Source organism: Apodemus sylvaticus, chromosome 17 (assembly GCF_947179515.1).
Source record: "Apodemus sylvaticus chromosome 17, mApoSyl1.1, whole genome shotgun sequence".
NCBI lineage: Eukaryota > Metazoa > Chordata > Mammalia > Rodentia > Muridae > Apodemus > Apodemus sylvaticus.
In genome coordinates this window covers 41,121,723-41,145,802 of record NC_067488.1, presented here as the reverse complement: position 1 = coordinate 41,145,802, position 24,080 = coordinate 41,121,723, and the positions used below count along the sequence as shown (strand labels likewise).

Here is a 24,080-nt window from a genome sequence, read left to right as displayed (position 1 = left end):
AGAATGACATTTTGGCAGAGAGAAACCTTCTCCATAGGGGAAGGTCTGCTGCAGACTTGGTATCTGTAGGAAAAGGCTTGACAGCCCACAGCCACCATCTTGAGCCTGCTGGGCTGGTGAGATCAGGGTGGCTGGTCGGAATATGTCTGGGATCATGCTAATTAGGGGACTGGGATGGTACTGATGAAGAGATTTGGGAAGGGCACAGCTGTGGGTCACCCAGCATCCAGACCTCATCAATGATCCAGGAAAGGAACTGGCTAGGTCCTGTGGCATCACTTTTCAGAAGGTTACACTATTGGCTCTGGGGAGGGTAAAGCTAAGGGCTGGAGACTGGCTAGTACTTGCATGTGGGATTTCTCTCTTCTTCTTCTGACCCTTCAGCTCTGCACTGCTTCTCAGGGTGTGTCTTTTTCCACACAGGAAATGCTCTACTAGACCCCTGAAGTATCTCTTCCTGACCAAGACATGCCTGTCTCAAAGAGCAGGAGAACCATGACTGTCCCCAGAAGGAATCCGTTGGCCTGCCTTCTGTGGATTCTGCTGCTATGGGGAGGGCATGGTGGCTGCCAGGCCCAGCGTGCAGGTGGGACATGAAATTTGTGTGTGTGTGTGTGTGTGTGTGTGTGTGTGCAAGTGAGGGTGTGATCCTGTTAATTAGCTTGTGACTGACTCAGTGTACCGGAGTGTCAGCAATATAGCAAGCATATCAACTGCCTGTCTATATGCAAGGACCATCTGTTTAAATGGGGCCTGAGAGAGAGTAATGTGCGAGCAAATGGGAGAGTGTGAAAGACTGTGAAAGACTGGACCTCTGTCTAAGAAAGAAAGAATGTGTGTAAGAGAATATGATGGTGTGAAGAATTTTTAAGAGGGGGTACTAAGAAGTTTCTTTTCAAAAATTTATTTATTTTTATGTGCCTTGGTGTTCTGCCTGCATGCCTGTACAAGGGTGCCAAGTCCTCCTGGAACTGGAGTTAGAAACCATTGTGAAACACCATGTGGGTGCTGGGAATTGAACTTGGGTCCTCTGGAAGAGCAGCCAGCGCTCTTAACCACTGGGCCATCTCTCTAGCCCTGTGAAGAGAGTTTTTGTGAGGTGAGAGAGGGTGAGTGAGTGTGTGAATCTGGGTTTTGCTTTTTGCCAATTTACAAATATAAGAGCATAACATAAGAGCATAATAAACTGAATAGTTCTCCCTTAGCTCTGCTTGCCTAGGGTATCCTTAGGCATACCTGCAGAATTCGCAGAGGGGGTGGGGAGACAGGACTGGAAAGACTCCACCCCTGCTGGTGGGTGGCTCCTCTTCTCTTCCTCTCTTCTGGCTCCTGTGGTGCATGTACCTTAGGAACCCAGCACCAGTGATGCCATTTCAGTCACCTCATCTGGGCGATGGTGCAGCTTCTTCATATGGCTTTATTAGTCAAGCTGCTTGGATAATTCTTATATATCTCTCCCCAGTTTCGTGAGCTTTCTGGGGTTAAGTCACCACATCTCCAGCTGATTGTCTGGTAATTCCTTTGAAAGGCCCTTGACATGGTGTGACAGATCTCTAAGTCCCCCTTAGGCAGACAAGTCCATCAAGTCCATTCCCTCATGCTGTCATGGGCCGCATCAGCCTTTGACCTTAGTCAACTTGATATTTCACAGAATATATTCTTTATGACCCTCATGTTTGTGCAACCATGTGTATGTGGCTGTTGCTGATTTTCCAAGTCTCTCATTTTGGAGGATTCCAGACAAGCTTCTCAGCAGCTCCCCTGTGTTTGTGCAGCTCTGTGAAGCTCAGAAAAGACATTTTCTCAAACAACCTAACTATGGAATGGATGGGTAGACCCTTTATTAAGGGCTTCTTTAAGGGGGAAAATTACACTAATGTTTTATTTTATTTAATTAAAAACATGTAGTTTATGTAGCATCCATTTTTATAAAATATAAGCATATGAAGCATTTTTGGAACTCTATATAGGATTATTTTAATTATATAAAAATATATATTTGGTATAGTTTCTCATGGTAAAATATGCTGGGAAGTGGACTTTATGAAGTCATGGAAATCCATGTGACCAGCCTGGAAACTTCTGAATGCTTCTAGCATTCAGTTAGGTACGGGAAAGTAGACTGTAGACCACCAGGCCTGGCATGTTCCCAACACCCACATAAAATCTAGATACCTAATAGAGCAAGTGCAGAGGTTGGGGGAGGCAGAAAGATTGTGGGGGGCTTATCAGGCAGTCAAGGCAAACCCCAGAAAACTCCAGGTTCAGTTAGAGATTCTGTCTCAGAACACTTTGAGAATACTAGAGAAGACATCCAAAGTCCTACTTCAGCCTCTGCACACATATCTCTGTGTAACAGACATGTCTGTACTAACACACACACACACACACACACATACACACACACACAGACACACAGACACACACACACACACACACACACACACACACACACACACACACACACTAGGAAAATGATATCACTTTCTAACCAAAGTTAAAGCAAAGAGCTTGGCACTTAGTAGCATCCCGTGGGCATAAATCACTTCAATAAGGTTACATATCCTCAGTTGGTCCTCCCTGTGACTCTGTAACGTCACCCTGCTGTGGGATGTCAGTAAGAGGCAGGACAGGCAGACTTTCCTGAGTCAAGTCTAAAGGAAGGAATTAAATCTGTACATTTCCCAACATTCATTCTCCCTTTAATCTTTCTCTCTCTGGTGCAGGTTGCAAAAGTGTACAGTATGATCTGGTCTTCCTCCTGGACACGTCTTCCAGTGTGGGCAAGGAGGACTTTGAGAAGGTCCGCCAGTGGGTAGCCAACCTGGTAGACACCTTTGAGGTGGGCCCTGGCCACACCCGTGTGGGGGTTGTACGTTACAGTGACAGGCCCACTACAGCTTTTGAACTGGGTCACTTCAGCTCCCGCGAGGAGGTGAAGGCTGCTGCAAGACGCATCACCTACCATGGCGGGAACACGAACACCGGCGATGCACTGCGTTATATCACCAGCCGCAGCTTCTCTGCCCAGGCAGGTGGCAGACCTGGGAACCGTGCCTTCAAGCAGGTGGCCATCCTGTTGACTGATGGCCGTAGCCAGGACCTGGTGCTGGATGCTGCAGCAGCTGCGCATGCAGCCGGCATCCGCATTTTCGCTGTTGGTGTGGGCGCAGCGTTAAAGGAGGAGCTGGATGAGATCGCTTCAGAACCCAAGTCTGCGCATGTCTTCCATGTTTCCGACTTCAATGCCATTGACAAGATCCGTGGCAAGCTGAGGCGTCGGCTTTGTGAAAGTGAGTTGCCCTGCCCTGCCTCCTTGTGGAGCTCTGTCTCCTCCCAAGGACATTCCCCACCTGCCACTTGAACAGGCAGCAGAGAGGACAGGCAGCAGTGTGTCAAGCTCAGAGGAGTCATGGTGGGCAAGATATAGAGGCAGGGCAGGTGAAGCCACCATTCCCTGGGGCTAATAGCCCACACCCAGCAGAGGCTGTCATTCAGACACCTGTTGGCTTCTCTCTCTTTGAGTAGAGGTGGGAAGGACTTGGGGCTTAAAAGTGACCTGCCTCCTCTTCATCTCTGGCCTGCTGACCTTCTAGAGTTTCTGAACCTTGAGGCAGAGCCTATCTGTTCTAAGTATATTGAGGTCTGTTGAGATGCACATAGTTCTGGACTGGACAAGTGCTTGTTTGAGTGGCTACTTTAACCTGGCTGTGTGATACTTTAAATTTGTGAGCTCCTGACAGTAAAGAGGTTTATTTTTTTTTATCTTTTTTAATTAAAAGAATAAAAATTTCAAAAGTTAAAAAATAGAGGCAGAGCCTCTATTGGCCCATAGAGCTTCTCCCAGAGAGTTCCACATGAGTGATCAGGATAGAAATTCGTGGCAGGATGACACAATGCATTGTGCCTGGAAGAACCAAATTGTCTGTATGCCCCAGGGACTGGTGACCTTCTGACATCTAAGGTGACTCAGCTTTCTTAACTTGTTTGCCTGGAATCTCTTGAGTGTAGTGGGGGAAAACCTGGGCATTGAATAACAGCAGACACACTGATACTGGCCTCAGTGCTGTCCTTGAATTCTGACCTCTAGGATTTTAGAGGGGTTTTTTAGAGGACTGCCCTCACCAGAATGTGAAGTGCAGAGAGATTTGTCTCTTTTCCCAGCCTGTCTGTGGTCGTCACCTCTCACCTCTTCCTTGTGGTGATATTTGTCCTTCTTGGGTAGAAGTCGATGCTGTGTGACAATCCCCTCCAGGCCCAGGAAGGGCTGTGTCTTGAGGCTGGAGAGAGGAAGAGGTGCTGGGACCAGAGTCTGACTCTCTTGCTGATTACTGCAGGGGAATGAGCAGTCCCTGGCTGGGAATCCCAGTGGGTTCTCTGCCAGGAGAGCAAGCAGCCTTGGGGACTTGGGGCAGTGGATGGGATCAATAGTGGGACAGGTAGGGATGGCTTAGATCAGTGGTTCTTCCTAATTCTGTGACCCTTTAATACAGTTCCTCATGTTGTAGTGACCCCCCCAACAATAAAATTATTTTTATTCTTACTTTATAACTGTAATTTGCCACTGGGACAGGTAGTAACTAAGACATCTGTGTTTTCTGATGGCATTAGGTGAACCAAGCAAAAATGTCCTTCAAAACCCTTAAGGGTTGAGAACACATAGGTTTAGAGCAAACATCCTCAGAAGGGTTCATCCCAGTGTGAAGAAACATAGCTTATTCCAGAAACTGGTGTGGCTCTAGATTTTCTTACCATAGTATGACTATCTGTGTTGTTGGTTAAGCCAGGGTTTAAATGAAATGGGCACTTATTGAGGCTCTGTGAGACCTTGTGCTGACTTCTGGGGTAGTAGACCCTGTGGTGGTGGATCCTTGTCTCCAGGTCAATAAAGATGCGTGAGCTATGCAAACACATACACAAAGCCAAACTGCAGCCTCAGGTATTAGGGGTAGCATTGCTGAGAATGCAGGGTGGGGGCTCTCTGGAGGAAGTGTGCTCAGGATAACGGTGAATGTGAGAGATTGACACAAGAGGTTAGGTGGGATCGAGGGATGCTTGACTACGATGATAGACATAGTCAACTATGACTATGTGAACTATGATACACCTGTGAACTGCTGTCACGGAGGACAGTGGCCTTGCTGACTCTTCCATATTCTAGGAGTTGAGTATAGAAGGTTTTGAGGTTAAGGTAAGGACACTGTAGATCTGTATATAGAGAGAAAGGTTGTGTGAGCAGTAGGGAGAAAGGTACCATCCCTTTACAATACAGCTGGAGACATGCAGAGAATGAGGTTTGGGAGACATCAGTACTGATGACTCATTCTGTTTGACATGAGACCACTGATGTCCAGAGGGCTAAGGGAAGATGACCTGTTTCCTGGTGTGCAAACAAGGAATCATTGACCATGGACTTAGCAATCGACTTTATTTAACCCTCGTTACAACCCAAATGTTCATTTCTTTTCCCAGATGCCAAGATCCTGACCAAAGACAAGCCATCCTTAGTAGTAGGTCAGGGGGGAAGGTGGGTTGGAGAGAAAAATAATAGACAGGGCAGAGCTGGGCTTAAGGACTGATGTAGGTTCAGGCTGGATAGAAGTCTAGGCCTAGAGGAGCTTCAGAGTAATGTCCGAGTCCTGGCAGAGGGGGCAGGAATCTAGCATGCAAGTTCAGGGGTCATGCTCCACATGTCATCCCAGCATGCCTTGAGTTAGATTTCTGAGAAGCCAGAGGCACCTGGCATTGACCACTAACATTTTTCCATCTTGCTGGGCTGTTTCAGGCTGGTTCTAGATCTTGGCAAGCTGAATGGGGATGGCAGAAAAGACCATCCAAGGGGAGGCCCTGAGACATACTGCCCAGCTAATAGGGCAGCAGGGCTGGGAGCAGGATGCTTGTCTACCCGCTATCCTGCACAGGTTGGACTCCTCCAACTGGGACTACTGGCGAGGACTCACCATCACCAGTCTTGCCTCTGAATTAGGGTCAATGCTTCAGAGCACAAGTGACAGAAAACCCTGGTCTCTGGGGTCATACACATGTTCCCAGATATACAATGTGTATGATTGCATGCGATGTGAAGTATCTTGTTTTTATTATGTATACTTGGTTGTGGTTATTTCCTCAGGAAGCAGACGGGTCGTATTGGTAGGTTCTGTGGGAAGTAGGAGTGAGTTAGTGGGGCATGGGTAAGATCAATTCATTGTATACATATATAAAGTTCTTGAAGAATCCTAACACCATATTATTAAAAAAACAATTTTCAGATATCAGTATTAGTACCCCCTCATCACTGTGTATTCCAAAATCATGCTGTAAATTGAGATACAAGACTTAGATTGCTTTGTTTTTAAGGCAGGTGCATTTGTTACCCAGCTGAACTGTATCCTGAGCTCTATGAGATTTTTAAATGACATATTTGTTTGCTTGCTTATTCATATTTGTCTCTGTGTGTGCATGTATGTGCAGGTGTACACACCTGTGCATGTGTGGGAGCCAAAGGAGAGCATCAGCTGACTTACTCTATCCCTCTCTGCCTGTTTCTTTGAAGCAGGGTTTCCTGGGTTAGGTTGGAAGCCAAAAGACCCCCATGGTTCTCCTGTTCTGCTGACTGCAGAGCTGGGCTTTGCAGATATTTGTTATGTGGGTGCTGGGATCATCACTGTGGTCCTTACAACAAGATCTCTTAGCTAGCAGGCCACCTCTGCAGCCCTGATGTTTACTTCTAATGGTGAAATTATGGTAGTTCAATGGCACAGATAATGAATCTGACCCTGGTTAAAGTATTCTTCAGATCCTGGAAGTTGTTCTCAGGGTGCCTTATACAAATCTTTGGATAAGACCTACAGGAGACATCTATTTGTCATGCTTCACCACTAGAAATAGACCATGTTATTTTTTTCTATCTCCCTGCTCTAGATTTCCCCCGTTCTCTTGTGTGCTTTGGAATTTACTTGTTAGTTATGTCTCTCCACTGCCCAAATGGTGATGTTAGTACCGATCTTGTAGATATTGATCCTGTTCTTATAGCTTCTGCCTGAGGTCAGGCAGAGCATCTCTACATTTCAGGCAGAGGTGCCAGGATGAGGCCTTAGTCCATCCTGAGGCCCAGTGCCCTGCAAAACACCAGCCTGTATCTCAGCCTCATAAACCATGCTGATGCCTGATCTGTATTTCTTTTAAAAATTATTTGAAATATCTTTTGATGCTATAATACAATTATATCATTTCCCTCTCCCCTTTCTTCCCTCTAACCTCTCTATTAAATTCATGACTTCTTTTACTTTAATTATTATAACACATAAATGTGTGTGTTTAAATATACACATACAGCCCACTTAAACCAGAAAACATTGCATGTATGTTTGTTTTTTAAAGGTCAAAGGTCAGGTGACTTCACAGAGTGAATTTATGTCTCATTCCTCTGTTTCTAATCATAGGTAGCTGTCTATGGAGTGATGCTGTCTGTTGTGAGAAGCAGAAAGCAGGTTTGACGCAAGGTGTTCTCATGAAAGTTATGTTTGAAGGATGTATGAGTGGGTGAATGAATGGGTGAATTCATGAGAACTGAGGAAAACCTTTGCACAGGAAATTCTCAGCTATTTCCTGGAAGAACCGAAAAGGAGTTCCTACTCCGTTCTACCCTGGTTGCTGCCTCCCTTGGCCTGGCCCTGTGGACTGAGACATCCATCAGCCACCCCAAGGCTCCAGGTGATGCCACTGTGCCTCCTGGGACTAGGAACAGGGTACAGGGTTGAATGGATGTGTGTGTGGTTGGAGAAGATGCCAGCACAAGCTTTTCATTGCCCTTTAGAGTTCTGTGCCATGCAAACTTAAGACAGGAGGAGGCCATTTCCCAGGAGGCCTGGCAATCAGTCTAGTTCCCACAGAGCAGGTCATGTGACTGCTCATAGTTTATTGTCTTGCCCTGCAGAAGAAATAGGCTGAATATTTAAGTCTTAAATCAAATGATATTGTTTAATATTTGGAAGTAGAGAGTTACTATCCCTTCTCCTTCGAGGGAGGGAGTTTTATTCCAAAGAAAAGCCACGAGTCAGGGAAGGTATCAGGAGAGACAGATGCAACTAGATTCAGAAGGACATATGTTCACTAGGAGACCCTCAAGAAATTCACATGGGCCCTCCATAGTCCAGATTCTCCAAATGCCTGAGAAGAAGTGAGATTTAAGTTAATGCTTAACCACCCAGGGAGAAGGCAGTTTTTGTAAACACAGCTGGGAGATGAAGAGAGACTGGTCTGTTCTGGTGACAATTGAAACAAAATCTCCTTACAGTCACTTTGAGTATAAACAAAGCAAAACAAAATAAAAAAGGCTAACAATAACATAGTGGAAACATCTGGGAAGATCAAATCAAGGCACATCACAGAATCCAGACACCGGGCATAGTTTCTGCACATGGGCAATGTCTGTGAGTGGCACTGCAGCCTGAACTGAATGAGAACCAACCTGAAAACAGACTTCAGATTGACTAACACTGTGAATGGTGATGCTGAATGAGGTACTGTGATACTGATGGTGATGATTTGAGTGGAGTTTGACCTTTGTGATGCAGAATGGGCTGATGCTGAATGGAGGTGTTGCTGATGTTGGTAAAGCTGAATGGCGTCTGGTTGCTTTCAAAGTTTATATGCCCGAATTTTCAGCCAGCATAGCTACTGAGTGGGAAAAGGGCAGCTTATAGGGTGAGCAGACTTTTGGGGCTGCCCAGGGTGATGGGTCTTACTGTCTCCTTGACTTTAGACAGATCCAGAGGAGTGTCTCCATGTCACCGTATCAGCTCCCTATTCTCTGTAGCCTGAGTGGAGTTCTCAGGAGATCCAGTCTCAGCTTCAGCTTCCTACGGTGTGTGGGGTTGAGGCTGTTCTGTGGACGGACTTAAACCAGAGCCTTGGCTGTAATTAAGAGCTTTCTCTACCCTGGTGGACTCTGTGGTAGCCACAGAACAATCTTTATATAGCTTATCTCCCATGTGAACGGGTCTCTGGAATTCCAGTCGCTGCTGTGGAGGAAGCCTCCACCTACTTCTATTCTGAGGATAGGCTGTGGTGGTCCACTTTCATCTGTCCCAGTAGGCAAGGGGGTGATTCTGGTCCTTGCTTTCCTTGTTGAGTTGAGACACTGGCCTGGATTTGGAGAAGGGGCTGTCTCTGTGCTCCAGTGGTCCTTTAACCCTCAAGATGTATACACATTCCCCATTTACTCTTCTTTTGTTCGCTTAGCTCACTTCTATTCCCAGTGTAAAGTTGATCACTGCATGTCCCACTTGCCAGTATGACTAGGGATGGGATGAGCGAGGCTTGTTCCATGTGAGGAGGAGAGTAAATCTGTTACTTTAGTGTGCATCTAGTGTTCTCATTAGAGAAAACCTACCCTGCGTTTTGATTGGTGTTTGACAATGCTGTCTCCTTCACCCCCTGAGGTCTGTGGGTGGTGGTAGCCCTTATTTGGCATCTAGTTTGCTAACACCAAGAGATCCTACACCATACACACAACACTGACATAGCACACACAATTCATACCTCCCATAAACCCTCACATTCCATACCTGCATGAACAACACACACCCACACCCACACACACACACACTTGACACTCCACATACACATACAAGCTTATACATTGTGCCTCTAGGAGCAAGTGTATGACCACAGAGAGACCCACCCATCTCTTCTCTCTGGGTGGATCTAGAGGCTGGAGAGAAATGGGTGGCCGTCCAGCTGTGGGTTTTGAGTGCCACGTTGGGCCTGTGGCTTGGCACTGAGGATCACATGGGCCACAAGATGCAGCTGGTCCAGGCCCCACCCTCTCTGAAGGTCACTGTGAGTTCTTTTCGGGAAGCTTGTCGTGTCCTTGCTGCCCACTGGAAAGGGTAATCTTGCTAATTAACTCTGATTGCTGGCCAGGAAATTATATTAGAATGTGACTGGAATGGATGAGAAACCGAGAACTGCCCTTCATTTACTGTTAATGAATTAGCTTTCCATACACGTGCTTAAGAAAAACTTCAGGGCTCTGCCCAGCCACATCCAAGCCTGCTTACAACATGCCCTTGGCTGAATCCTGTCCCTGCTCATAGAGCTGACATATTCTGCCCTCCACTATTGCTGAATTAGAGTGAGCAGCTCTGTATCATCTTCCAGAAAAAAGGGGGTCTTATCTCTAGTGTCAGGAATGCACCCATCCCGTCTCCTTTCATTCCTGAGGACTTTTTTGTTGTTGTTGTTCTTTGCTGTATAGAATGATAAAGTCTCATGTGCTTATGAGACTGTTCCTGCAGGCTGTTTATTTTCTAAGTTTTAAGTTTATTTATTTGTTTGGTGTAGGAGTCATACATGTGGAGGTCAGAGAGTCTTGTCCTGGGTCAGTCTTGTCTTTCTACTATGTGCGGTTCGGGTATTTTTTTTTTTTTTTTTTTTTTTTTTTTTATTCGATATAATTTATTTACATTTCAAATGATTTCCCCTCTTCTAGCCCCCCCCACTCCCCGAAAGTCCCGTACGCCCCCTTCTCGTCCCCTGTCCTCCCACCCACCCCTTCCCACTTCCCCGTTCTGGTTTTGCTGAATACTGTTTCACTGAGTCTTTCCAGAACCAGGGGCCACTCCTCCTTTCTTCTTGTACCTCATTTGATGTGTGGATTATGTTTTGGGTATTCCAGTTTTCTAGGTTAATATCCACTTATTAGTGAGTGCATACCATGATTCACCTTTTGAGTCTGGGTTACCTCACTTAGTATGATATTCTCTAGCTCCATCCATTTGCCTAAGAATTTCATGAATTCATTGTTTCTAATGGCTGAATAGTACTCCATTGTGTAGATATACCACATTTTGCGGTTCGGGTATTGAACTCGCTTAATCAAGCTTGGCAGCATGCACCTTTATCTGGAAAGCTATCTCGGAGGCCCTCCTGCAGGTTGCTTCTTAGCCAGGGTCAAGGTGCATGAGCCAGGGTCAAGGTGCATGAGCCAGGGTCAAGGTGCATGAGCCAGGGTTACATAGATGCAGAGGAAAGTGCTGGGCAAACCACAGTACCTGCAGCTGGTCCCTGCACTGGCTTCCCAGCTCCCTTCTTTTCTCTGTGACCTAAGTAACCTTCTGCCTCATCAGTCAGGATGATGTCACACAACCCACAACCCACCTTAGAAAGCAGTGGTTCTCAAGCTCCCTGACTGTGATTCTTTAGCACAGTTCCTCATGTCGTGATGACCCCCAACTGTGAAATTATCTTTGTTGCTGCCTCAAAACTGTAATTCTGCTACTGCTATGATCATAATGTAAATGTCTTTTTGTTTGTTTGTTTGTTTTTTTGAGACAGGGTTTCTCTGTGTATCCCTGGCTGTCCTAGAACTCATTCTGTAGACCAGGCTGGCCTCAAACTCAGAAATCTGCCTGCCTCTGCCTCCCAAGTGCTGGGATTAAAGGCATGCGCCACCACTGCCCAGTAAATGTCTATGTTTTATGATGGTCTTAGGTAACCCTTGTGAAGGACCACCAAAGGGATCATGACCCACAGGTTGAGAACCAGGAAGTATTTGACATTCTCATGGGATGGCCCTGAGTATAGGCTCTAAGTGCATACAATCATGCTTAAATGTCAATAATACATGAATGTGATCAAGTCTAGTACATTTTACTTTCTCAGTTTTTGTCATTGTCATCATTGTTTTATTTACCATGAGCTTTGAGGTCTGACTCCCATGATCAAGTCTAGTACATTTTACTTTCTCAATTTATGTCATTGTCATCATTGTTGTCATCATCGTTGTCATAATAATCATCACAATAATCATCATCACAATTATCACCATCTGTCTTTGCTGTTATCTATTCTTAGAGGAATCCATAGAAACAATGTTTTCCCTAACTTCTCCTTCTTGAAAGTTGAAATACTATAATATGCGATTGCTTATGTTTTATGTGCTAAGCTTTACAAGCCCACAAACCAGTGTATTTCAGGTTGACTTCAAACACCTGTGGTTGACCCATAGGCATGGTATAATGCCAGATTTCTGTGAACGCCTAACTAGGTCTACCAGGGTGGGGGTCCTGGGCTGTTCTACCATTTTTCTCTTGTTTGGAGAGAATGTGACTTTTTAGCATGAGGGTCAGTCATGGGAGTCAGACCTCAAAGCTCATGTTAAAATACAAGCTTCTTTCTTTATTTAGATAAATGATGTGTTTGTATCACAGTTTTCTTTTAGTTTTAGATTTCTTCTTTATCAACCAAATGAACACAGCCTTGTTCCTGCCTCAGTTTCCTTATCTGCCAGATTGATAGGATGGATACAAATTCAGTTGACAGCTGGCTATGGCTGTAAATGACACTAATATTATTGCTATTATATGTTTTATGGAAAGACCATAAAAATGGAATCAAAGTACACTAAACAATAGGGACTCAATCTTTCCATCACAGGAAGGGCACCAAGTAGAATCTGAAGATTGTCTTTGTGAATTCTGTAAAGAGAACTGTCCCATACAGGATAAAAGGCCTGCCATGGTCCACTGTGGTAGGTTGCTAGTGATCACCCTCGGGCTAATTCTGAAAGGCATCCATATTTAAATGCTTGATTTTTGGACTCCTGACATGTTTTGTCCAGGTGTCCTTTCTAACTTGACTGCCTTTCCTGGAGCAGTAAGCTGGCTATAGCAGAGGCCATGTGGTAATGATTGCACTGTCCTTTGTCCTTTGCAGACCGTTTTCTGAACCTCATAACATATTTTAATGTGGTAACTGAATATCTGACATCACTGTCACCTGCCCCCAGGTTCTTAGGTGATCTCAGCAGGATATTTCTCAGGGCCTCCATCCCCTTGGGGACTGAATGTGAAATGTGTCATTGAAAGTGTTCTCCTCTTACTTTCTGTGTCTTGGTCAATATCATGATTACAACTGGCCACTCCAAATACAGCTTCTCTCCGTCACCACCCTGTGCTACTCATAGATTCCTATCCTATCCGTATACCTTCTCAGGCCTCAGAATGCCTCTGTGGAACTGGAAAATGATGCGAGCTAAGCTATTCACTGTGTCCAGTCTTTCCAGACCCGGCAGTGGGGTCTGTGTCAGCCCCATCAGTGTGGTGCTGGTGCCATTCTGGTAAGTGAGCTGCATCTTCCTAGATATGACAGTCCTAGTCACTATAGTCATGTTTTATCAAAGTATTCCAGCCTACGGAGAGATGACTGAATTTCAAATTGTAGTTCTTGATTTTTGAGTTGATAAAGTGGTAATTTATAGTGACCACAAGTAAATTGATGTTTGCAATAAGTATTTATATATAAAAAGTATACACACAAAATCTATATATAAATTAGGTTATGTATATAAAGATACATCCTTATAATTAAACCAATTTCCCTAGTTAAATGCTTTCTAGCTGAACAGTTAGCAAACAAGTGGGGACATGAGGTGACACAGTGTCTCAGGGCCTTCCAAGAAATGTGGCTGACTAATTAAATGCTTCTGATTCACACTGTACTTACTTGAAGACTGGAAGCAACAGTCGTCTATGCTGTATACCTCCAGTGTCTTCTTTAACTGTAAAATGTGCTTGTTTTGTTTTTGCCCCTTGCATTACATTGGCTTGGGTTTCTTGAATTTAACCATAAATGCAGGCATAAATTTATACACTAGTTATAAAGACACACAGTTACATTCATGCAGTGTAGGAACACCTAGACCCAGTTGTGCATGTGACTGCTAACTAGTCAGAGCCTGGGCTTTGGTTTTCTGTATATTAATCACTCATGTCAAATGTGAACTGTCATTGGAGGTGGGCTCTGAACGACAGACTCTCTTTTCCAGACAATGGCTGGCATTTGATCTGCCACCAAAGCTAAAGGGTTGACTTTAAGTTAGAGCATAGTCTGGCCACCTCTTATCACCTCTACTCCATCTCTCCTAGTTTTATTTGTGTTGTCTTGATGGACTGTCTGAATAAAAAGCAACTTGAGTGGAGAAAGGCCTGACTTTCGCTCAAAATTCCAAGTTAGAATCAATAATTGCTGAGACAACACAGCAGGGAGAAGGTTGCAACAGCTAGTCACATAACATGCTCGATCAAGGGCAGACAGAGATCTTATACATACTTGGCTCACTTGCTTATTCTCTCCTCTCTTATAGAGTTCAGGACCCCTGCCTAGGGAATAGTGTCACCCACAGTGGGCTAGTTCTTCCAATATCAATTAACTTAGTAAAGAAAATCCCTCACATAATATGCACATAGGCCAATCTGACTTAAATGATTCCTTAACTAATATTCATTTCCCAGGTGGTTCTAGGTTGTGTCAAGTTGACAGTTAAAAATTATCACTGTACTTTAGGCTCAAGCCATTGTTGTCAGTTGTCAGGCAATAAGGCAACCCCTTTGGTCTCTGATTATTCTCCTGTCCTGTCACATCATGATAGTCCTTATCTAGGACACTTTTTGGCCCCATCCTCTGCCCTTAATTTTCCTTTGTTGGGCATACTAAAGCCATGGTGTCTGATTTTTTTTCCACTTTATATTCTTGCCTGAACTTCCTGTGAGTCCCTTGTCTCTTTCCTGCCTTCATTTTCTTCCCTCCATCCTCTCATGGTTGAGACATCTCTGGTCCTCACTCAATATCTCGTCATTGTCACACCCCTACCTCAGTAACCTACTCATTACAGTTCATCTCTTTTGTTGGACATAGCTCCCATGGATAGAAGACTTGTCATGTGATTCACTTTTTGCTCAGGTTGGTGCCAGGTATATAGTTGGCATTAAAGATATGGAATAAAGAATACGAAGTTTGCTTCTGAATGGCTTGCCTTCTATTAGGCACTGAGGGGTGATAATCACTGTCTTGCTGACTGGAATGTGTTACCAGGGTAGTCTAGAGTTCTGCTGGCCCCCAGTGTTCTGCTATGCCTCTATTTTCTGCCGCTTTCTGGGAACCATAGTCACAGTCTCTAGTGACACCTACTGGTGCTGGGCCAAGGAACATTCCCATGGAAGGAATTTAACCTGTGCCCTGGGCCACCTACAACTTTGGATGAAGGGTGTCCCTTTCAGACTTCCTTGGATAGTGACGCCCCCAAAATGAGCTCCACTGTCCCAGTGAGCCTCTTTAGGAGTAGAATGTCACCTTCTACCTAGTTTCTAACACACTTGTCTTTGCCCTCCTGAGCAGGGGTCTCTTAATTGCCTTTCAGAGCAATCCCTGCCTCAGGCCCACCCTTTTTCCTGACTTTGCCTCTTGTTCTTCAGAAGTTCTTGTTTCCTGTCTCCACTGCCAACTAGTGTCCTTCAGCCACAGCCCTTCAGCCTCTGGAATTCTGCAGTTGCTTTCTGTGGCTTCCCGTTTCCTGATTGTTCTCCTTGCATCTCAGCTCAGATGTCCACTTGGGGGTCCAGTGCTCATCCTGGAAGCACAGTCGCCACCCCATCCCCATATAAGTCTATTTCCTCTGCAGTGAGAGTGATACATCTGGACAGTTTGCTTGTTTGCATTGGCCTCTGTGCCTTCCTTTAACACATAGATACAAATAAGGAGAGAGTCCCTGATTTCAGTCATGTGCTTGTATTCCATCCAAAAGCTGTAACACATGTGTTGGACACGTGGAAAATATGTCTTGGCTGAAGGAATGAATAGATGAATGAGTGGTACTCATTAGATGCCAGTGTCATGCCTGGCACTACCTTTGCACCATCCTACTTGACCTTTGTCCCAGATGGGGATGGGATTCAGATTGTGATTCTTCCCTCTATGTTTGGAAAGAGGCACATAAGGTCTGTTGAGGCCTGTGCAACCCAAGATTCTCTATTCTCAGACTCAGGGACAAATTCTTCCAACTCAACTCTGTTTTAGCTTTTCTTTATGCAGCAAGAAGTACGTGGTTGGTGCAGGAGAGGAGAGATGGCTCTGCAGGACCCTACCTTGTCATCGTTTAATCGTTTAGTTGAAAGATCTCTAGTCTACAAGCACGGAAGTGTAGGTTTGCTATCGTGGAAGGCTCAGCTCTGTCTTCTCCCTTCACACTACAACTGCTGTTTTCTGGGAGAGAAGCAAATGGTGAGGGATTGTGTGACCACTAAGCACAGCTGTCTGCACTTTCTAGCAGGAGTTTTTTCTAGTATTGCTCTGTCTGCCGCATACCCTAGCAGACTACCTCTGGGTCTTATACAAATGTTCTCAAGAAGCACAGCACCATGTCCATGCCTCTACAACTCAGAAGTCCTAGGAGGTGTGGATCATCTAGCCAGAGGAGCTAGGGCTTGTGCACAGGAAGTCATATACTTTGGCCTTGTCTTAGACAGGGTTACTATTGCTGTGATAAAACACCATGGACCAGACAAACGTGGGGAGGAAAGGGTTTATTTGACTTACACTTCCACAGTTCATCACTGAAGGAAGTCGGCACAGGATCCTGGTGGCAGGAGATGATGCAGAGGTTATGGATGGATGCTGCTTACTGACTTGCTCCTTATGACTTGCTCACCATGCTTTCTAATAGAACCCAGGGCCACTAACCCAGGGATGGCACTACCCATAATGGCCTGGGCCTTCCTACATCAATTACTAATTAAGAAAACACCTTACAGCCAGATCATAGGGAGGCATTTACTTAGTTGAGGTTTCCTCCTTTTAGATGACTCCAGCCTGTGTCAGGTTAACATAAACTAGCCAGCAAAGTCCTGGATGAAATATAGCACCAGGAGATGTCCAAAATGTCCCAGAATAGGTAGCAAGGGTAGAACTGAGCATAGAAACACAGTGTCAGGCTCCTGGGTAGTGACTTTTTCTCATGATCAACATTGTGGCCTTTGGATATGATTTCTCACACACACACACACACACACACACACACACACACACACACACACACACACCTTTAATAAGTAGTTCAATTATAGATTACTGATAATTATGTTTCTCCTGAAGCCCTGTTCAGAGGTTGCATGAGGACCCATGTGTGCTTGCTGTTGGACAATGGGCTGTTTTTCTCTTATGTCCAAAATACTTTCCAAGGCTGGGATCAAATGGATAATAGTTGAAAGTACACATACTTAGACTGGATTCCCTGGGTCCATGTCTACCTCCGCCACTTGCTGGCTTTGTGATTCTGGATAAATTTCTTAATATCACAGAATTTCGTTTTCCTCATTGTATGCTATAGCAAATGAATCTTATAGGTACAGAGTTGGCAAAGATGCCTCTGCAGGTCAGAACTGATCAAAAGCCAGAGGGTATTTCAGAAGATAGCAAGCCAACAGGATGTTATATATGCAGGCTTTAGAGATGTACAATAGTCCCTGGTCAGGTGACTCTCCCTCCAGAGAGGCTATGTTGTGCTGAGGACTGGATATAGGAGACTTCTTGCTGAATTGCCACCTTTTAGCAGTGTGAGCCTTGGGAAGCTCCTGCCTGCTGCATACCCTACTTTGCACATCTATAATTAAGGGCATCTACCTCATGAAGCTGTGGTGAGAATGCAATTAAGTATGCTAATTATTTTTACATGATTTCCAACAGTGTATGCTGCACAGCAAGTCGTCTACATATGTCTTCCGGTCCTGGATATAATTCTGTCTCCCAATTGAGTAGTGAAGAAGCCAGAAACAGCGCACACAGCATGCCCGATATTGAATCTAGACATATGACCACCCCATCTCTGGGAAGCTATTAGGGATTTAATGTCTATTAATGTTATTTCTAACATTGTTGTATATGGTACAGTATTTTCTGCCTACATAAAATAAGAGAGAAGAGACAACCCCTAGATGACACAGTTGGAGCATTGGAGGAACTGGGCTATGTCTATAGGTGTTTGAGTCATCTTTTCCCTCCTCCATCCTTTCTATTTTCTACTCAGAATATCATCGTCTCCCTGTGGTTATCTGCCCCCAGAGATGCCTTCCAGAAGGTGATGGATGAGTAGCAAATGATCCTTAGCCAGGCACCAGCTTCATGCCTGGCCTCTCTTCTTTCTGCTGATAGCCCCCATCCCCCACCCAGGACCTGTCATCTCCACTACAGGAATCGAGGTTTGAGGTGGGGTTTAAATGCAGGTACTCCTCCTACCTGATGAGCTCACCAACTTTTCTTAGATATTAGCTGTATAATAGGAACCAGTTTTACTTAGAGTGGTGGTGTGTGTTCAGTCCTGGGTCAGGCGACTTGGCACACAATAGGCTCACAATGACTGCCAATTTCCTCTTTTATAAACTGGAAAAAATCTGCATGAGACTAAAGGTGTGTCCTATGAAGAGAGCCATGGACATGCCAACATAAAGCACTGGATGTCAGAAGCCTTTCCCATCCATAGCATGCAAAAATGGGATCTTTGTCTATACAGTAAATCGAGGGCAAGTAAGTTCAAGTGATTTTCCAGAAGACTGAAATAGGTGTCTAGTGCTACTCCTTGGGGCAGTGCCTCTGACTAGCTCTTGGCATTGTGGGGCCTGATCTGTGTAAAGACACGAGTGTCCCTGTGTTCTCCTGAGAAACACGAGGCATTTGCTCTACACCTAGAGTGCAGTGGATGAGTAGCAGTATGGGGATGACAAGCAGGTCCTGAGGGAGCAGGGACTTTGCAATCACCCTCATCAGTTCTTAGGTTTGTAGGAAGAGAATGTAACCAGCTAGGAACTTACTAAATCTATCCTTTGATTCCTTAGCTCTTGTTCCTGCTTTAATTCCAGAACTAAATGTTCAAGTGGATCCTCAGTGATTATCAGATAAATCCATGTACATGGGGTAATGAAGGGACTCTGCTCTGCCAGTAGCTCCTCTCCCAGGGAAATAATACATTAGTCCCCATAATCCATTACTTCTCCTCACCACATCCAGAAACTCAAACTTTCAGAGAATTCTCTGCCCCACATCTTAGTGAAGCTCAGACGTGGGTTTTTGCAAGTTCAGTTGCATTCAATTGCAAAGGGAGAAAAACTCAACTATAGCAACATAAGCAATTACAGATCAGTCATATTTTGTGTGTGTGTGGGGGGGGGGACATGGACTGAGAACACTCTTCTTTCTGTAACCAAAAGAAGTAAACAGTGGGAATTATGTTGATGGCTAATAGTGACTGTCATACCCCAAACTGGGAACTTTGGAGCCTGTGATATGATCACATTAGCCCATCAAAACTATGGTGAACAGGGTATCTCAAAAACTGCAGTCTACCAACCACATTTCCCTCTCAGGTCAGGGGTCACTGGTTGTTTCTGTTTGGCTTAAAGTAGAGGCCTGGGCACAATGGAGGTACTGGTCATATGCACTGGAACTGAGACCCAGCCACCCACTGGGTGCATACACCCTTAACCGTGACTTGAGTATTGCGCTGCTAGTTCCTCCGGAATTTAGTCTTTCTCAGGAGGGGTCTTTCTCCAGGTAGGAATGAGTGGGAACACCCCAGCCCACACAAGCAGCTAAAAGCAGGGCTGTGATATGTTCTGCTATCCATCCCTGTGTCCTTTGTACAAGGTGGCAGGCACTTTAGAACATATCTAGAGCCCAGTTTATATTTCAGTTGAACGAATAGTGAATGTGGAAATAAGTGGGCCATTACCTGAGATGATAGAGATATCTTTCTGCAGGGAACTGGAGAATAAGCAGCCCAGCTACTCTGGGCTTGGGGTACCATGCCTGCCTACCTGAAAACAGACCATGTTAGCTACTTTTTGTGTCACTGTGCCCTGACATGGGAAGCAATTTTTCAGAAGAAAATAGTTTTATTTATTTATTTTTTTATGATTTCAAAGGGTTTTAGTCCATCCCAGGACAGCATGGAAGAGTACCTCAGTTTATGGCAATGGGAGCCTGTGGCAGAAACTGCTCAGGTCACAGCCATTAGGAAACGGAGACACAATTTCATTACAGTATAACCTTTCAAGTCCTTTTGCTTGAAATGCTTCTGCTAGGTGAGCTCATGCACCCAATGTTGCCAGGCTCTCTCAAAACAGTGCCACTAGCAAGAGACAGGAGAATTGAAACCGTGAAACAGGGGGTGCATGTCAGAATCAACCATGGCATGGGTGAACCCCAAGGCCCCTAGCATTGTTGGGAAGCCTGGCTGGGGAGTTATTGGGGGGGGGGCTTGTGTCATCTGTGCTGACTTACCAGATGAACTATGCATTCCCACTTGGGCCTATTGAATGGAAAAGATGTAGCAAGGACCTGTGATGAAGGCCTTTGGCAATCTGCAGTTCTTTCAGGAATGATTCCTTAAAGCAGTGTGGATGTCTTTCCCAACAAGACAGCCAGTCTCTCTGTGTCTGTGATCTTTAGATTGGCCTTGCCATCTAAGTCTTCAAACCAGGTCCTTCCTTCCTTTCCATAGGATATAAACAGATATGATTCAGTGACTCAGATTGCTCTGGGCTCCAGCCCTCAGCCTTTAGGGTTTTACTCACCATCCTAGACAGAGCCTTTGCGTCAACTTCATTTACAGTGTAGACTCATTCCAATGACTTGCCATGCCAAACTTGTCTTTCTGGAGGGCTGCCAGAGTTGGGGCAATCGTTCACCACCCCACAGCTGCAGGATGTTCTGGGAGAAGCTGTTTAAATAGTGCCCAGTGCTCTACTGATGCCCTCAGATTTGGCCTAGTCAGACAGCCTGGTACTGCTTCCAAAATAATGTTTTCCATGGGGTCATCAGACACATTGGTGCCTTCTAGGATTAACATTAAAACCCATCCTTGAAAGAAGGGCACTTCTCATTCTCTTTACTGCTGTGGGTTAACGGGGACCCAACAGCCTTGCTCTCAAATGTTAGTGTCCCCACATAGGAAAAGTGACCAGCTGCTGCTCATACAGAATGGTGGAAAAGGCTGATGATTAAAATAATAATACATGATAGCTAGATTGCTTCCTGGGCAGGGCTGGGTCACAGGGAGGTTAGCAGGTGTCTCGCTGGCTGATTTTAGGACAGTTCCTCTTTTCTCCAGCCCAGTTGCCAAGGCAGCCTTGTCAGGGGGCATTGGGGATGGGTCTCCCCTTCCAAGATGTTTGCATCATGGGAGACTTAATGTCCTCTCACTGGTAGGTGAGTCCTGCAGTCAGCACTAGAACCAGGCACTTGAAAACCCAGAGCTAAGGTTCATTCTCAGCCTCTCAGAGAGACCTAAAGAGTTCTTTTACCTTTCAACTGCATTTTAAGATTGAAGGCTTGTGAAGACTTCAAAGTAAGATATTAGTACAGTGTAGTGTAATAATTTTTTTAGTTAGATGGCTTATTCCCTGGCTTTTGTCTGAGGTATTTTGCTTCTTCTGGTATTTAAATTCATAGGACTTGCTACTGAAGCACCTGAAAGTGGCCCAAGTGGCACTTGTCTGGTGTTCCCACCCTCTGGGACATAATTCCCATTTGCCCAATGACCCACTGACCTAGACTTCTCATATATGTGTTCATACCCCATAAATTGATTTTCCTCAGCTTATATCTCCCTTAATTCTCATATCTGTTGGACTCAATCACATTGTTTTGGGTAGGCTAGCAGGTACACCTATAGCCTGAGTCTCCTAGCACTGTCCTGGTGTCACTGACCCCTGATTTTGTGTTGCTGATATTGATTTGCTTTATATATCAATGTGGCTCCCATTGATATATAAAGTCACGAGCAATGGCATGATCATGTCTTTCTGTAGTATGATATTTGGAGTCCATACTTAACAATGACGTAAGTGCACAAAAGGGTTAAAGAATAGGGGGTGCCCAGTACCCTCCTTGTCCACCTCTTTACTGTAAGTAGAGTGGGACTTGTTGCTCTTACAGTCCACAGGGAGATGGTAGGCATGTTTTCTTACCCATCTGTTTCCTTTTGCTGTTTTTCAGACGTGCTCTGCCCTAGCGTCCGAGTAGAAGGAGATCGGTTTAAACATACCAATGGAGGAACTAAGGAAATCACAGGTAAGAGAGACTCCAATACACAGGGTTGCTTTCATGTGCAGCTTATAGACATAAGGGTGGCCTCTCTGACTCTTTCTTCATTTTCATCTGTCACCAGTGTCCTGGTGGAATGGTTTGAACCATGCGGGTGGCAATGATCCCTCAGCAGTGAGGAACCCTATACAGTGTTCCCTTTGGCAGGATGGGGCCATCTAAAAACGTTCATTCCAAAGACTACAGCTGGAGTTGGTGAATAAGCCAGCAAATAAGGGCAGATATTGATTAGATGAATGAATAAGTGGAGGGACTTCAGAGAGGAGGGGGTGGATCAGCATCATAAATGGATGGGAAACTCAGCAGATGGGAAAGCAGATATGTGACTGAAGATCTGATGCAGAGAGAAGCATTCAGGGGTTCTTCAAAGACCATCTCCAACAATGCCAGGCAGAAGGGCCATGGTAGCTTGGTTGATATGAGGAGTTGGTATCTGCATTGCTCTGTGTTGTGCATTGGTTACTTTTCCTGTGGCCACAAGTTCCATTTAGCACTTTGAGTGTGTGGATTGTTTGCTTCCCCTCTGCTTCCCTCTCCCCCCTCCCCAAGATCTGTCCCCTGGCTCTAGGTCTTTTTCTCCTTCATCCCTTCTCCATCTTCCTTGGGTTCAATTTCAGGCATGTGCATAGTTCCCTTCCCGGGCAGCCAGTACCTGAGGTCTAGATTAGGAATAATTCAGACATATCCAGTCTGTCCTATCTGTAGTAGATATAAGAGCTGTGCCTGTGTTTACAACAGGAAGAACATGCGGAGTAACGGGTGCTCTTTGAAGCACCTCACACCATGATAGAGCAGAGCTAGACTAGTGCATGATCCTTGGGGTGACTTGTAGATGCCTAGCAGACCCTGGCTCCCAAGGCTTCTATGAAGGATCCAGTGTGATAAAATGTGATAGCCTGCTGGGTAACTAGCTACATGCTTTAGTCACCTTTGTACCATCTTGCCCACCAGGCAACTCCAGTTAACCTTCTCCGACCTTTGGAGGAAGCCACAGCAGACAGAGCCATCCACTCTGTTCTTGCTGATTGGGCATATGACAGGCAGTGATTACTCAAGAGTGCTGCCAATGCCACAGTTTCTTTGTCCAACTCACAACATGAAGGTGACTTTTACTGTTTCCCTTTGATAACTCAGATGCTTTGAAGTGAGATGGTTTGTAGCTGAGCTGCTAGGCCCAGGGTGGGAAAACACGCAGAATTTGAATTAGACATTTCCACTTTGTGCTTTGGTGATCCCCAGTGGTGCTCTCAGACAGTTCATTATCCATTTCTACCAGGGGAGTGTGCCTATTCAGCTCTATGCAGGGCATCTTCCTTTGAAGTCCCTTTTCAAAGCCCATTCTTTCCTGGCTGCTTTGTCTACATTTGGCATTGTGAGGCACATGCCTCTAGAACAGCATTTCCCAAGTAATTTATTATTTGATGTGTATGCCCACGATGGGGACGTTTATGATAATGGTGACATTGATAACATCAAGGGCAGCAGCCAGCACCACTTACTGAGAGGCCATGCATTTCCTCCCTTGACTAACACGGCAGGTGAGATGCATATTGTAGTTGCACAGTTGGGAAATCTGTGTGATGCACAGTGATCACTCTAGGGTTCAGAAGATAGCTGCTTCTGCATTTTATGCCAAGCCAAGCACTCCAATCTGAAGGTATCAAAACCATCTACTTCCTCTGCAAGCACATGAGCTGTTTGAAATCACCACCTGTTTCTCTCTTCACATTTGTCTATGTCTTCAGGGTATGGGTAGTGCCTTTTGCGTGTGGAAAAAATTAAATGTATTTTGAATAGATGAATGGATAGACAGATGGATAAAATGAAAGAAAAAAAGCTTAAAGTTAAGTGAGAAAATGTGACTTAGTGGAAGGAGATTAGATGAATGGACAAAAGATAAAATGATGGATGTGTTGAGAGATGATAAAGGTGTGAAGGAGGAAAGGGGGAACAGGAGAGAAGATAAAGGAACAGAAGGCTCTAGCACAAGGTGTGTAAGCCAGGGGTTTCTTTTTTCTTCTTTTTCTTTCTTTCTTTCTTTCTTTCTTTCTTTCTTTCTTTCTTTCTTTCTTTCTTTCTTTCTTTCTTTCTTTCTTTCTTTTTTTTTTTTTTTTTTTTTTGGTTTTTTGGATTTGGTTTTTTTT

The 24,080-nt window shown here is 44.9% G+C and overlaps 1 protein-coding gene across 1 annotated transcript in view; it reads left to right on the top strand.

Annotated features, from left to right (window-relative positions):
- The first annotated feature begins 434 nt into the window (after window positions 1-434).
- Col22a1 (collagen type XXII alpha 1 chain) overlaps window positions 435-24,080 on the top strand; it is a 214,831-nt gene continuing 191,185 nt past the window's right edge. The window contains exons 1-3 of the mRNA XM_052160898.1: window positions 435-586; window positions 2,727-3,293; window positions 21,829-21,903. Of these exons, the coding sequence (XP_052016858.1) occupies window positions 469-586; window positions 2,727-3,293; window positions 21,829-21,903 (760 nt within the window). The 5' untranslated portion in view covers window positions 435-468. The remainder of the gene's footprint in view (window positions 587-2,726; window positions 3,294-21,828; window positions 21,904-24,080) is intronic.